Source organism: Lissotriton vulgaris, chromosome 8 (assembly GCF_964263255.1).
Source record: "Lissotriton vulgaris chromosome 8, aLisVul1.2, whole genome shotgun sequence".
Taxonomy (NCBI): Eukaryota; Metazoa; Chordata; class Amphibia; order Caudata; family Salamandridae; genus Lissotriton; species Lissotriton vulgaris.
Window position 1 is genome coordinate 712,076,372 of NC_141696.1, and position 16,176 is coordinate 712,092,547.

At 46.2% G+C, this 16,176-nt stretch overlaps 1 protein-coding gene across 2 annotated transcripts in view; it reads left to right on the plus strand.

The window, feature by feature from the left end:
* The window catches only part of UPF3A (UPF3A regulator of nonsense mediated mRNA decay), a 596,178-nt gene that overhangs the window by 284,607 nt on the left and 295,395 nt on the right, over positions 1-16,176 (plus strand). For both annotated transcript variants that reach the window (XM_086934582.1, XM_086934583.1), the window contains exon 5: positions 15,537-15,647. In XM_086934582.1, coding sequence (XP_086790708.1) covers positions 15,537-15,647 — 111 coding nt within the window. The remainder of the gene's footprint in view (positions 1-15,536; positions 15,648-16,176) is intronic.

Sequence of the window (16,176 nt, forward strand, 5' to 3'; positions counted from 1 at the left end):
AGGATTTTTGCAGTGGACAGAGCAGTGTTATCTTTAAGAGGGTAGGCTTCGATCCATCGGGAGAACGCGCAAACCACAACTAAAACGTACTTCAGGTTATTGCATCGCTCCATATGGATGAAGTCTAGCTGAATCACTTCAAAGGGACATGAAGGGGGAGCAAAATGGCCAGGAGGTGTAGGGGTTCCCTTTCCAGGATTGTACATCATACATATCATACAATTCTTAACCAATCTCTCAGCACACTTTGTAATACCATCATTCTTCCATACAGGGGACAACAACTTACAGATACCTTTCGCACTAATATGTGCCAAGCCGTGTGCCATCGTCACAACAGCTAGTACATACGCATCCGGCAACATCCACCTCTTATTCTCTGACAAATCAATCCAACAGCCATTCGCATCCAACTTTCCCGTACTCTCTTTCCACTTTGTCTTTTCAGACTCAGTGGCCTCGTTCTGAATCGCTTTCACACTTTCGATGGTGTCCTCACACATACCAGTCTCTGTAGGCCACCTAACCGAACTCGTCACATACATTTTAGTGCTAAGGGTCCTGGCAGTCTCTTTAGCAATCTCATCAGCAAACGCATTGCCACAACCAACATCATCCGTCACCTTACGGTGCGCACTACATTTAATAATCGCCACCTGCTTGGGCAATGAAAGTGCATCCAAAAGATCATTCACAAGCTGTCCGTGCTGAATCTTCGTACCATGCGATGTCATAAAACCTCTCTCTCTCCACAAACGTCCAAAGCTATGAGCCACGCCAAATGCGTATTGGCTGTCGGTAAACACATTCACCCGTTTCCCTTTCGACAACACACACGCTCTAGTCAAAGCAATCAGCTCTGCCGCCTGAGCAGAATTCTGATTCAATCTTGCAGTTTCCACAACAGTACTCAATGTCACCACAGCATATGCAGTCGTTACATCGCCATTCGGCAACTTAAAACACGACCCATCCACATACAAGGTCCCATCGGGATCTTCCAATGGAGTATTTTTCAGGTCCACACGACCTTTTGTTTCCTCCTCCGTTCGTAAGTAGCAATCATGAGGTGCTACTTCGTCTGATTCCATACTAATTGGCAACAAAGTCGCCGGGTTCAGGACGTTGCAACGTTTTATTTGAATGTGACTTGCCAAAAGCGTCAACTCATAACAAGACAACCTTGCACTCGTCAAGTGCTGAGTTTTCGTACGATTCAAGAGAGTGTCAACTGCATGCGGAACCATCACCGTAAGCATATTATCCATGACCAATCCTGCAGATTGTCGGATGGACACCGCAGCCGCCGCTGTTGCTCTCAAACAACTCGGCAATGCTCTAGCTACTGGGTCCAAGTCGAGGAAAAATATGCACATGGACGTTGCTTACCGCCGAATTGTTGCGTCAAGACACTCAATGCACAACCTTCCCTCTCGTGAACGTATAGTGTAAACGGCTTACTGTAGTCAGGAGTCCCTAACACAGGAGCCGAACACAACGCATCACGTAGTTCAGAAAAACTTTTCTGACATTCTTCCGTCCATGGTAAAGGAGTTGGAACATCCTTGCACGTAAGAGCCACCAATGGTTTCGCTAGCAATGAAAAATTTGGAATCCATTGCCTGCAGTATGACGTGATACCTAAAAAGGCACGCACATCTCTCTGAGTTGTTGGCACAGTCATTCGAGCAATAGCCGCAATTCTCTCTGGGGTCAACCTTCTTCCCTCCTTTGACAATAAGTGACCTAGATAGGTTACTTCTTGACAACAATATTGCAGTTTAGAAGGTGACACCTTGTGATGTAAGTCACAGAGATGCTGCAACAACGACACTGTTGCAAGTTTGCAAATGTCCTGAGTATCTGCAGCCACCAATAAGTCGTCGACATATTGGATCAAAGCCGCACCGGCCAGCAACACAAACGCATCAAGTTGGCCCTTCAAGGCTTGACTGTATATCGATGGACTCTCACAGTAGCCCTGAGGAGCACGTTTAAACCTGAAGCTGCGACCACCAAGAGAGAAACCGAAAAGGTCTCTACTTTCCTCAGCAATCGGAATGCTGAAGAAAGCATTCTTCAGATCGATCACTGAGAACCAAGATGCAGAGGCTGGAATCAGAGTCAGTAGAGCCGTAATGTCAGGCACCACAGGGAACTGAGGAATCACAATTTTATTCACCTCCCGTAAATCGATAACAAAACGATAAACAGGGGGTTTTGATGGATCAGTGCGCTTTAGAATAGGAAGTACAGGGCTATTGCACACGTTTCCCCGAGTCTCCTCGATAACATCTTTCTCAATCAAATCGTAGATAATTGCTAACAACCCTCGTTCACCATCAAGGGAGATACGATACTGGGGAATACGTGGCAGTCGCACATTAGGTTTCAAGTGAACAACATAAGGGGAAATGTCAAGCAGGCCCACATCATTGGGACCTGTCGCCCACAAAGATGCAGGAAGAGAACTCAATTCCGGTGGAAGCTTATCGATGGATAAGTACATAGGGGAGACAACTCTCTCACCCAACGTAAGCTTTTCTCCCGCAGGAGAACAATACAAAGTCGCATACAGACGTTTTAGCAAATCCAGGCCCAAAAGATTTTCACCACAACCAGTAGTCAAAATCAGCGGAGCTTTTAGTTCACGAGGCCCAATTGTAAGAGGCAAAGGGCACGAAACCGGATTGCTAACAGGGGCGCCAGAGAATCCAACGGAAACATTTGTTAAGCCAGACAAAGGTGCGCCAGGGAGTTTCGAATGTATGATGGAACTTTTCGCTGCACCAGTGTCCAACAGAAAAGGCTCAACGACGCCCGAGGTGGCAACTGCGACGTAAGGCCCTCTCTGATCAACCGGAACTGATACTACTCCCTCTCCTTGCCTATGGCTGTCCTAGTAGTTACCGTCGTCAGCATCCTGATCGACGTAATAATCGTCCACATTGTACTGAGCAGATCGCCCTTGCGACGATCCGCGCTGATCGAAACAATTATTAGAGTCAGAAGAATTGTTGGAACGATCATTTTGAGCACCGCGACCTCTACCACGTGATGCCTGTTGTGGACCACTACGACCTCCTCTAGATGAATTACCACTATTGTGATCACGCAAAACTGGACAATCGAATTTCAAATGACACTCTCCGCCACCAATAGGCACACTGATTGTACCCTAACGAAGATCTATGCGAAGAGGAATCATTTCGTGATTGTGACCTATTCGACTGAGACTGCGATCAATTCCGTTGTTGCAAATCATTCTGATTCGAACGTGGAGGATACGCTTGCTGCAACAACACTTTAGTTTTGAGTTATTACGTCTTCTTATCGGCACGATTGTTCTCCTCTTTCTCTCTATTCTCGTAGTATTGGGCCGTGGCAAATATTTGAGCAGTAGTGGAAACAGCCCATGCACTTTCTGAATTTCGCAATTTGTTGCTTAGGTCAGGCAACAAATTTGAAACAAACTTATCCACAAACAATCGCTGACCTCCCTCAGTACCCATATCCTGACCACTATGATCAATGAAAGCCTCCTCAAATCTCGTAAAGAAATCGGAGACACTCTCATCCTTCTTTTGTTTGCAAGCGGACAGTTTGTCCCAGTTCACCTTCATAGCTGGCATAAGTGTTTTCATCAGAGCGATAATTCTCTGGGGCAAAGACGTAATTAGCTGATCGGGCTTGGCTCCACCAACTTGTAATGCATCAGCAGCCCTTAATGCATTCTAATCACCGCCTAATTCTGCTGCATGGTCTTCCTGACGAATCTTTGCCCATACCGGTTGCGGTACGACATTGCCAAACAGCATGTCGATATCGGCAAGATTCATTATCGTAGCATCCACAAACTGCGATAATTCTTTATATTACCCTGCAGGATTTTTGCGAGGGTCAGGCAAAGATTGTTTTACCTGCAGAACTTCCGACCGTTTCCATGGAAGATGTATCCACACTCTCTGAAAGTGTGGCAGGACGATAGGAACGGCATTAGCATCACCTGGCATCCACACTGGTGGAACTTCGCTCATGGGGTACTGACCAGGCGCTGCAAGCGGTCCCTCAATGTCTTCTAAAAACAATGCCCGAGGCATTATAGAAGGACGAAAAGACAGCAACTGCTCGACAGCACGTCGAACATTGGTGCCCACCAACATTCCGCTCGCAGACTGAAGCTGAAGATCAGTCAAAGCAGTCATAACCTCGTCAGATGCATCAGCCGATATTTGGTCACGTAGAACCTTACACATTTCTTCGAAAACAAACCTTTGTGTCGGCATGTTGAATTGACAAAACGTATCTAACACCACACGTGGAGGATTTCTAAGGGGGTATTTCATCCAGCCCATCGCCATGTTATAAAGTGTGTCACGTTCCCGACTACCGGGAAGCTGACTACGTCTTTGAGGGCCGTCCGAACCAGCGGACTCAAGAATAGGTCCAAGAGAATTAAAGAAGTTAGCAGCAACAGAAGGGGTACGACGTCGAACAGATGGAGAAGAAGAGTAACACACCGGGGTAACAAGAGAAGTACCAGAAACAGAAGGAACAGCAGGAGTAACCAAAACAGCAGGAGCAGCGGGAACAGGAGTATGAGGAAGTACAAGCGGAGGAGCAGTAGGGACGGGTTGAGGGACAGGTTGTGGAACAGGAGCAGGAGGAACAGGGGCAGGAGGAACCACAGGAGTTACAGTACCCTGTACGTACGAAGGCGGTGACTTCAAAAGATAGGACAATAAGGGGTTCTCTACCGATTCCTCCTTCTTATCCGTACCCGTCGGTAAAGCGGGGTAACACTTGTCTACAGTCATACGCTGCAATCTATCGAAAACTTCCTTTTCCTTTCCCTCCTTATCTCGCTGGAACTGCTCTGCGTTTCTTACCGTGGTAACAACTCCTTCTCTCTTATTACGTTTAATCTGTTTGATTTCTCTCTGTTTGGCTTCTTTACGCCACAACCGAAAGGAATCAAACATGGCCGGCCTTGATTTTCTCTGAAACAATTTGGCTTCAAGATTGTCTAAAATCGGGGTCTCAAAACTACCATGAGGTGGCCAACTAAGGGCACCATCTTTGTTAGTATAGCGAACCCAACACTCATTGAATGTAATTGGACCTAACCCGTGTTTACTGTACAGCTCATAAGTTGGAGTTCCAATCGGAGGTATCGGACACGAGTCCTCCAGTCGGGAATCCGCACCACAACTTCTAAAACAACTGAACAAAGTACTACGGCCAGGCATCTTGCACACTAACCGAGTTTCACAAACGTCAAGGGTTATAGGATTAACAATGTCCCTGAAAAGAGCAAAAACCCTCGGTTTTTGGCGACTGCAGACGTCAAATATCACAACAAAGAACCAAGTACTAGAACCACAAATGCAATGGAACCATGCAACAACTAAGCACCCACAACTAAGGACTCTGGGAGCGACCCACAAATACTTAACTCAAAGATCGATGGCGTCACCAGGAAGGCCCGTCAATCGTCTCGCTATACCAAGGTTCACGCCAGGCGCCAAAACAGGTCTACAGTCAGGGCAGCAGTCCGTCGCAGCCATCAGGAGGCGGGGATCTTCGCGGGAAAAGTCGTCGGGCCACTTGTTTCGACAACAGGATCGATGAAGCGGGGTGCACCTTCCCTCGGAGATTTCACACGAAGTTCCTCACGATCGTCGGGCTTGGACCGGTACCACTGATGCAGCCCCACGTTGGGCGCCAACTGAAGGACTGGGTTTTCTTAAGACCCAGCGGTGCCAGGGATAACACCTGAAACCTTCGTGGGTAACCTGTTCCGGCGTACAAATGACAGAGACACGGGACACTTCCTTCGGCGTCAAAGATTCGAGGTTTATTACTGCAGGGAACACAGAAGTCACAGGAAGTACAACATGTGTAGGTTCGAGGAGTCTGATTCGCCTTGCCTCTGTGGATCGCTCCTTTTATACAGTTTTCATGCATAAGATATCATAGTACACAAAGGTTTACAACTCGGTTCCCATCGTAAAGACCATAAGGGGTTGCTTTCATGTATTCAAGGCCCGGAACATAAGTACAGAAACGTTTCATAGTTCCCAACTGTAAAAGCCCATCTTCCCACCATTAGTACATTCCAATCAGCAGTAAACAAATCGAGGAAGGGACAGAAACAGGTGCAGAGGAAGACAGAAACAGTGGGGAGATCGGAAAGGGTGTAAAAGGGGTGGTATCGGGAAACACGAGCTGCAGGCATCAAAGGGGACGTGCCTAATGAATGCACAACTAAGACAATAGACCGGCACGGCAAGATGAGCCTCGAGCGGGGCCATCTGCCTTACAGTGTCATCCCCCTCGTCATAAAGACACTTTCAAAGGAAACGTGTCTTCTGCAAGAGTTTGGGAATCCCAGGGTCGCGAAGCGGACAGCGTCCGTTCGCTGGCTACTTGAGGGCAAGAAACAAAATGGATGCCGCATCTAAGATGCAACCCGTGGGCTCGGATGTAGAAACCCACGAAACAAACGATCGGTTTAGGCTAGCACAGCGAAAACACGTACACCCACTAAACTCGTCATTTGCGGTTCATAGATACCAGACTCGACCATATTCGTGCGAGTCGAAAACACCACTTACAATCGTCACGGAACCTCACTCTGGAGACGAACCATTAGCGACACACACCTCAGCAATCTTAGCTGCCATAAAAGATACAAAACAGACTTTGGAGGTGCAAAAAGTTACTGTCGTCAGTGAGGTGGGCATCCTGCACACTGACCACAGGAAACTAGAGGATAGGACCCAGAAGGCAGAAACTAAACTGGACCAGATACATCCGACTGTACAGGAACTGGAGAAGCGATGTGGGCAGTTTGAGAAGAAATATCCACCCTCACCGACGCGAGGATGGGGAGGGACTATTTAGAAGATACAATATACAACTGGCGGGGGTTCCAGAAGAGGCGGAAGGGCTGAACGTGGAGCTGTTTGTGAAAGAAAGGCTGGAAATAACAGTGCTACAAGGCCATCCCTCCTGGTTTTTCTCAGTTGAACGCGCAAATAGAAGACCGGGAAGGATCCTGGCGCCGGGATAATTCCCTCGACCAGTCATAGCTCGTTTGATGGACTCTAGAGATCGTGACAACATCCTTCAACTGTCCTGTAAGCATGGCCCATGGCTGATCGAAGGGAATGAAGTAAATATCTAACCTGATTACACATGATGGTCCAGAAACAGAGAGGAGCCTTTAAGCCAATCAAGAAAGTGTTCCACCAACTAGGAATTAAATACGCCCTCATATTCCCTGCAAAACCTAGAGTGAAGTACAAAGACACAGTGTACTTCTTCTCTGTACAGGAGGCAGGGCAATGTTTGGAGCATCAAGGACTATCAGCTGGACCAGAGGCTCCATCGGAGACTGGATCGGGTTGGCAACCTTGAAATCTAGGTGACAGCGAGTAGTAAACCGCAGATCCTCCCCAATACAAGCTCAGATAAAGGGGGGCCAAGAACGATTGGTGCAGGCGATCAAAAAACATAAAGGTCTGTTGGATTTTACTAAATGGAGAGCAATAGCACCTGAGGGGAGGGTGGAGTGAGTGGGGTTCCCTGGGTTCTAGCTCAGAGATTGATGGTGAAGGACTGCCGATAGTCACCCCAATGACTTCTGAACACATTCTCCTACGCTGTTGACTTTGAGAACTTTCAGTGCCAAAGGTTGTCAGGGGCCAGTGATGGTTGAACTGCGCTTCACCCTAGTACCAATGCTGCCTTGATGATGTGCTTCCGGGTGGCGGGGGGAGCAAGGGGGATTAGCAGGCACCCAGAATGGATGATGTAGTTTTTTTCATTCCAGTAGGCCTACGGACTTCGTTTCCGCATGAACAGCATTTAAAAGTTTGCTTTTGAAATGTTACTTTTGATATGATTACATACGTACTGTTAATTGGGGGGTGGTCATGTTTGGATCTTTCCCAGCATGGATTCAGGAGGGAACATAGCACCGAGTCTGCCCTCACCATAGTGCTGGATAATATCCGCACCAGGGTTGATGAGGGTCAGACCTCCCTCCTGATCCTTTTAGATCTCACAGCGGCCTTCGACACCCTATCTCCCGCGGTGTTAACATCTCGCCTGAGGGAGATTGGGGTCCGCGGGTCTGCCCTGGGACTCCTTTCCTCTTTTCTCGATCACAGAGAACAAAGGGTAATGCTGGGATCGTTTCTATCTCCATCCCTGTCTGTGCAATGTGGGGTCCCTCAAGGGTCAGCGCTTAGTCCTACCCTTTTCAATATCTATGTGACCCCCCTTGCCAGACTCATTAGATCTTTTGGGATGGAGGTAGTCTCCTACGCGGACGACACCCAGATCCTAGTCTCTCTCTCCCAGTCAGTTACGTCAACTGCCGCCAATTTTAGATCTTGTATGGAGGCAGTTGGCCAGTGGTTGATTCACAACTCACTAAAACTGAATGGGGAGAAGACGGAGGTGATGGTTTTTGGAGGAAAAGAAACGATCTGGTCGGCTGAGTGGTGGCCGAACTCGCTGGGCCTATGTCCCGAGCCCACCTCGTCAGCAAAAAACCTGGGAGTCATGATCGACCCCACCCTTAGTATGTGCCAACAGGTCAACAGGACTGTATCGACCTGCTGGGGGATTATCCACATTCTAAGGAAAATCAGGCACTATTTGTCACCCCAGGCGAGAAAGCAACTTGCTGTCGCACTTCTGGGCTCGCGACTGGATTATTGCAATGCGCTGTATGCAGGACTGAACTAGAGTCAGCTACAGCGCTTGCAGGTGGTCCAGAACGCGGCAGCGAGATTTGTCCTTGACCTACCTAAACGTGCCTCTGCCACCGAAGCCCGAAAACAGCTCCACTGGCTCCCCGTTGAGGACCGTATCCTTTTTAAATCCATGTGTATGGTGTACAAAGCCCTAGCTAAATCCAGCCCGACAGGCATGGGATCGATCCTATCTCAGTATAACCCCGGCAGGAATCTTCGTTCTATTCACAAACTTCTTCTCTCTGTACCTCGTGTTAGGAAAGCAAGATGGGGAGGCAAGGCCTTCTCTAACCTGGCACCTAGATGGTGGAATGCCCTCCCTTTGGAAGTAAGGTCCCGCCCCACTCTACAAGCTTTTAGATCTGCTCTAAAGACCCACCTTTTTACACGTGCATACCCTTAGTGGTGCTCTGCAAACTTTTTGATTTGGTTTTGATAGGCGCCTTGACACCTTCGGGTTTAGTTTGCGCGATACAAGTTGCTTAATAAATAAATAAATAAATAAATGGATCACGGCACTGTAAGGTAAGGTGGGGGATGTTATGGGGGCTTGTTGACACTGATACACATGCATGTCACACACCCCGGATATATGAAGGACACCGTGCCCCGCTGGATCGTAGGCTTGGAAATAACGTAAAGAGAGGTCTGGTGACCAAAGCCCTTAATAGGTATAAAGCTGATGTCAACTTCTTACAGGGAACTCATATGTTGGACGCACAGCACAACAGCTTGGGCAGAGGGAAATATAAGGTTGTGTTATATGCACAATTCACCTCCGGGTCACGGAGGTGGTAATTCTGATCTGAAAATCCATGACTTTTCACACACTCTAGACACGGTCAGACACTGCTGGATGCTATACTATTGTCCTACGTGAATGGGAAGGGAAGACTTTGCTACTTCACAGTGTATCTGTACAACCAGGCCTCCAATCTTTGATGCACCAAAAGCTGGGACAGGTACTGACAGGGCTCCCACTGGCCTTTACTGTAGTGGTGGGAGATTGTAATCTTAGCTTCTAGTTATCGGGTTGTACACCACCAATTGTTTTATTCTGTTTTGACTGTGCTCTTGGGAATCACTCCCCTCCTGGAGTGTATGTGTAACTGACTTCAAGTTGCACACTTATTGCCTCATAAGTGTGTCACCCTAGGCACCAGTAATCTTGTGCTGGAATCTCTGATGTTATCATCAGAGATGATCAAAACAGGGATGATCCCTGTTTTGATCATCTCTGATGATAACATGATTGATAAGCATGAATATTTAACATGGTTTTAAATGAATTGATGTCATTCTGATGGATTTATGAACTGTATATTTGAAGTTGTCATTTCAGATGTGCCCATCCAGGGCGAGATATTATTTGAGTGTGGTTACTTGATACAGCAGTATTAGCATTAGAGCTTTACATGTGTATTTCGAATTTTCATCTAGAGTGCTCTTGTGCGCTCAGTATATTTAAAATGTGTGATTCTAAGCGGCAACTGCGTTTAGAGCTTGGTACATGAAAGTAGAAGATGATGATCTTCTGTATCTTACACGCAATTGTTTTCGCACTCTGTTTTTGAAATGACAACAATGCTTCAGATATGCCCATCGAGGGCGTGATTAGCACCATGTGCATGGTTTTGGACTGTATTTGCCCATCCAGGGCGTCATGATTATTATTTTTATCATCATATTTTTACAACTAACTTGTATGTATGAAGTTACATTTGTTTCGGCTATGCAAATATTCTTGGGTATCCAACTTGAGTTGCATATGTGATCACTATTTAGTTATTTACATCGTCTTAAGATGGCGGCCATTTGCGATATACGGACCACAGTCCTTCTTTGCACTTGATGATACTGAATGACGTCTTTTAAAGCAGACGGGCGCCTCGGCTCTCTGCACAATTTGACAAAGCCCTAAGGCGAAACGCGTCGTTGCTGTTAAGTTCCCGTAATAAATCTTCTGTGGAACTACCCCCTGTGTGTGCTACTTTCTTTATGGATTAACCCCTTGCGTGCGGGGCGTATTTTCCGCCTGTGCTGACTCCGCCTTGCGCGGGCGGAGTCATGACGGAACGGTTCCGTCATCAGCACAGCTCACCCGATGCTGATGACGGAACCGTTCTGTCATCAGCACGCAAGGGGTTAAGGATCCTTGGATGTTCGGAGCTTGGATATATATATATATATATATATATATATATATATATATATATATATATATATATATATATATATATATATATATATGTATATATATCCTTACGAATTACTTCTGTGACTTGAAAAAGCACTCCACACGCAGGTAAGTGTCGATTCACTTTATTGCAAATAAGGAAGATGGCTTTCCACTCGTAATTTGTCCTTTTGCCTGCCTACGCGTTTCGGAAGCACAGTTCCTTCTTCTTGGGCTTTGGCAAGTGAAAGGCGGAGTCGGCAGTCTTCTACAATGTCCCAAGATTCATAGCGCTTTAGTAGTGAATGAATCCTTTTCAAGCTGTAGTAGGTTGCAAAGTATTATGGGCACTGTAGTTCCGTCCTGCCCCATTCATTACCCATCGCGGGTTCCGCAGTTCACTTTTTGATAACAGGATTCAGTGGTTCTGTACGAGTCCTCTGAGTGCAAGCGCTTCAGTGCGCCCCGAATGGAAAACACTTCCTTTAGTGATGAGCCCCTGTTGCGCTGTCTAAGGCAGGGCGTTGCCTGCCTCCACGGCCCCATGTTTTCGGCTCCAGCCGTCTATGGGTGGTGCTTCTTCCACGGCCAGAAGCCGCCGTGTAACATGTCCTTACGAATTACTTCTGTGACTTGAAAAAGCACTCCACACGCAGGTAAGTGTCGATTCACTTTATTGCAAATAAGGAAGATGGCTTTCCACTCGTAATTTGTCCTTTTGCCTGCCTACGCGTTTCGGAAGCACAGTTCCTTCTTCTTGGGCTTTGGCAAGTGAAAGGCGGAGTCGGCAGTCTTCTACAATGTCCCAAGATTCATAGCGCTTTAGTAGTGAATGAATCCTTTTCAAGCTGTAGTAGGTTGCAAAGTATTATGGGCACTGTAGTTCCGTCCTGCCCCATTCATTACCCATCGCGGGTTCCGCAGTTCACTTTTTGATAACAGGATTCAGTGGTTCTGTACGAGTCCTCTGAGTGCAAGCGCTTCAGTGCGCCCCGAATGGAAAACACTTCCTTTAGTGATGAGCCCCTGTTGCGCTGTCTAAGGCAGGGCGTTGCCTGCCTCCACGGCCCCATGTTTTCGTCTCCAGCCGTCTATGGGTGGTGCTTCTTCCACGGCCAGAAGCCGCCGTGTAACATGTCCTTACGAATTACTTCTGTGACTTGAAAAAGCACTCCACACGCAGGTAAGTGTCGATTCACTTTATTGCAAATAAGGAAGATGGCTTTCCACTCGTAATTTGTCCTTTTGCCTGCCTACGCGTTTCGGAAGCACAGTTCCTTCTTCTTGGGCTTTGGCAAGTGAAAGGCGGAGTCGGCAGTCTTCTACAATGTCCCAAGATTCATAGCGCTTTAGTAGTGAATGAATCCTTTTCAAGCTGTAGTAGGTTGCAAAGTATTATGGGCACTGTAGTTCCGTCCTGCCCCATTCATTACCCATCGCGGGTTCCGCAGTTCACTTTTTGATAACAGGATTCAGTGGTTCTGTACGAGTCCTCTGTATATATATATATTGATGTTTTGTGCAATATCAAAATAATAAATAACTAATTTTAGCTGAACTGGGTGCTCTGAAAACTTGGATCAGACAACAGAATTGTTAAGAAACGCCTAAACTTTGTAACAGGTGAATACTGTTTTATTTTTTAACATTTTTCTTCGATATATCTCCACATGGAAACTTTCTGTGACAAAAAGAAGATTGTTCCTATAATTTACTTCCACATGAATACCTGTTGGAAGCTAATACTTAAATACTGAGTTCACAGGGACATATGGGTTGCTCTTGTTCTTTAAAAATATAAATTTAGCACACTACATGGCTGCCTTCTATGAGCTGAGGATAGAGGCATTGGTTAAGGAGATTATGGTCTGTGTACGAGACCGCCCAGTGCGAGCTTTGAATAGGGAACAGCGTGAGTCTCTGGAGTCAGACTTTCACTGAATCTGAGATTACTGTTGCACTTGCTCAATTGCAGACTGATAAAGCCCCTGGCCCAATGTACTGCCTGCATTGTTTTTCTGCAGAATGGCTAGAGGAGTGACCAAGCCTCTGCTGCTGATTCAGGAGGCTTTGAGCGTGATACTTATCAACAGACCATGGTATGGCAACAATTGTCCTCTTGCCCAAGGCCAGATGACCTAGGCATGAGTGTGATTCATACAGGTCGATATTGCTACTAAACGCAGATGTAAAGATACTTGCAAAAGTGAAGACCAACAGGTTGCACGTGGTAATATTGGACCTTGAACGGGCGGATCAGACTGGCTTCATGCCTTATCACTCAACCAAATTAAACTTCCAACATCCCCAAAATAATATGGAAACAACCAGGCGTGGAAGAGAGTACCTGGGCTATCATATCTTTAGTGCATTTGATTCAGTGGAATTGCAATTCGTGTTTTTGCTCCTCAAGAGAATGGGGTTTGGACCACACTACATTAAATGGATCAAATTACTATAAGTTCAACACTCCGACAGGGTAGGAGTTAACAGGTTCCTTTCAGAGGAGTCTTCCATTGGCAAGGATACGCGGCAGGGCTGCCTTCTCTCGCCAATTCTATTTGCCCTGGAGTTCGAACCTTTGGCAGCATTGGTACGAGTTGATGCCAGGATTTGGAGTTGGATGGGAGGCTCAGGGTTGGAAGAGCAAATCTCATTGTATGCAGATGACTCCATGACCCATATTCGGGAAATATTCTGTATCTTTGGGTAAATCTCTGGATTTGAGAGAAATTTCACCTTTTTCCAATGAAGGGTTGGAAGCAATGTGCCCAGCTGCCGCTACTCCTCCGAGTAGAGCCCCATGGTTTAAAATATCTTGGTATCTGGATTTCCAGAAATGCAGAGTCATACTGCAAGCGAACCTTGACCTGCTGATGTAAAAAGTAGAGAAGGATGTAAAACATTGGTCGATGCTGCCTTCGTCTTTATTGGGCAGAGCATGTTTAAAATGACCTCTGCTGCGGTATGTTTAGCAGAATACCTGATATACGTTCCCGGGAGCCTTTTTTACCGGGGAGAACTTTTTGTTGAGGATGGGAGGGGAGCGCCCTCGGATCGAAATCAGACCCTACAATGCTCTAAATTTGATGGTGGTATTGCGCTTCCCAACATTAGGAAATATTACGAGGCCACACTGGTTTGCGTGCTAAATAACTGGGTCTACATGGATACAGACGACATGGCGATCAGGATGGACAGATGAGTGATGGGTGACTACTGTTGCATGCATGTCTTTTATGGAGGCAGGCTACACAACAGGACTTGCCCGGCAACAATTGTGGTCCTAGCAGTTTGGAGGAAATTGCTCAGAGAAATGAAGTGGGAAACAAGGCTCACTCCCAGGAGGCCACTGTGTGAAAGAACACGGATACCGCAGGTGACCACACTGCAAGGTTTTTAAGGTTTGGACAGAATATGAATAACCACATTTGGGGATGTGTGGGAAGCTAATGGTGTGCTCCGCTGTGAATATCTGCAGAAAGAATACCAGATGCTGCCCACTCAATGGGTAAAATATAGGCAGTTAAGACATGCACTCACACACAGCATTGCTAAGGATGAAGAGACCCAGGAAGAGTCTCTGTTTGAGAGTAGGCTGTTAGATGGATTGATCAAACGTAAATTGATCTCCCTGACGTATGTCACACTGGTATGAAACAACCAGGGGGCACTTGCACACCTCAAAGATTGGTGTGAGCTGGACATTCATGAAATGGAAGTTGAGAATCGGCTAGATGCCCTAGGCATCTTGCTCAGGGAACAATCAAGGCCAGCTATAGGCTAATCCAACTGAAACTCATACAAAGAAAATACTACACTAGGACATTATTTTGTAAGATTGGGAAGGTGAGGGATGCCTTGTGCCTCCCGAAATGTGGTACAGAAGGCACATTTACCCACACCCAGTGGCACTGCCAGCACATACGCCACTTCTAGGAATGTGTTACCAGATTCCTGGAGGAAGTGGATAGGGGACACTACATAGGTGACATCTAGATTGGCCCTACTGGTATATGGCCACCCTAGGACCTCACCAAATATCAAAAATTACTGGTGAACCTTGTTTTTTTAGTTGGCAAGCGGGACATTGCCCTGAAGTGGGGCTGTGAGACGACCCATCTTTCAGGCAGTGGAAGGAAGAGATGGACCACTGCAAAATCATAGAACACAAGGCATACAAGAGTAGAGGTTGCAAGAAGACGTTTGAGAAGGTCTGGGGCATGTGGGACTTGGAGATGTAGGACCAGCTGGTATGCAACAGGAATTATGAATGAAGTTGTAGCATAGGTGGATGGGATGGTGTGACAATGGGTGGGATGAGGAAACATTGAAATTGGCATAAACTGATGAAATGACAACCTGAAATTAGGCCAGTGTAATGTTCAAATGTCGTTATTCTTCTTAAAAAATGCAAATAAGATTTTTTTAAAAAAAGAAATAAATAATTTCAGGGTATATTTTGTGGTCTTGTCCATGTCTAAGACTTTGAACCTTTTCACTGTTTATTCCCTTACAGCAGTTTCCTGAAATATTTGAATACATTATATAACAGTTTTAGTACTAATTAATTTTACGTTTTTTCTTTGTAGATCCAGAATATAAAACCTTTTTAGAAAATTATTGCGCAGATAACGAGAAAGTCAACGCCAATCCTGAGACTATGCTGGGAGAAATAGAAGCCAAAACAAAAGATTTTATTGGTCTGTTTTATTTTACTTAATACTCTTAATATACATTGGGTTTGTTGGCAGGTCATGCATTTATTTGCAAACTATCAATTTGTCTGAATTGCTGCAGTTTTGCTATGTCTGCCAACTACTAAAGAGAATCTTTGCATGTTCCAACCACTTAAAATGTTGTTTATTAATAGGCTCTACAGTGGCTTCTGAAAAACAGTGCCATGCATTAGGTACTCTTTCTTTAACTAAATACTATGGGTAAATGATAAATTCCGCTCTGCAGGCGGAGTTCGCAGAGTTTTGCCCACTCCACATTAGTCTTGTAACACGGAGTTCCAGCAAAACTCCACCAACCGCCGCAGATATTTTTCATGCGCAGCTCACCACGTTAAGTTGGCGAGCAGGAATTGGTGTCCCCTAGTGCGATTTTCAGGTGCTAGGATGGCACCCGGCGACATTTTCTCAGCGCAGGATGTTGCGGGCAGTCATGACTGTACGCTGTGAGAAGCTACTGCTCGAATAGGGAATTTGCTCAAGCAGCAGTAAAGAA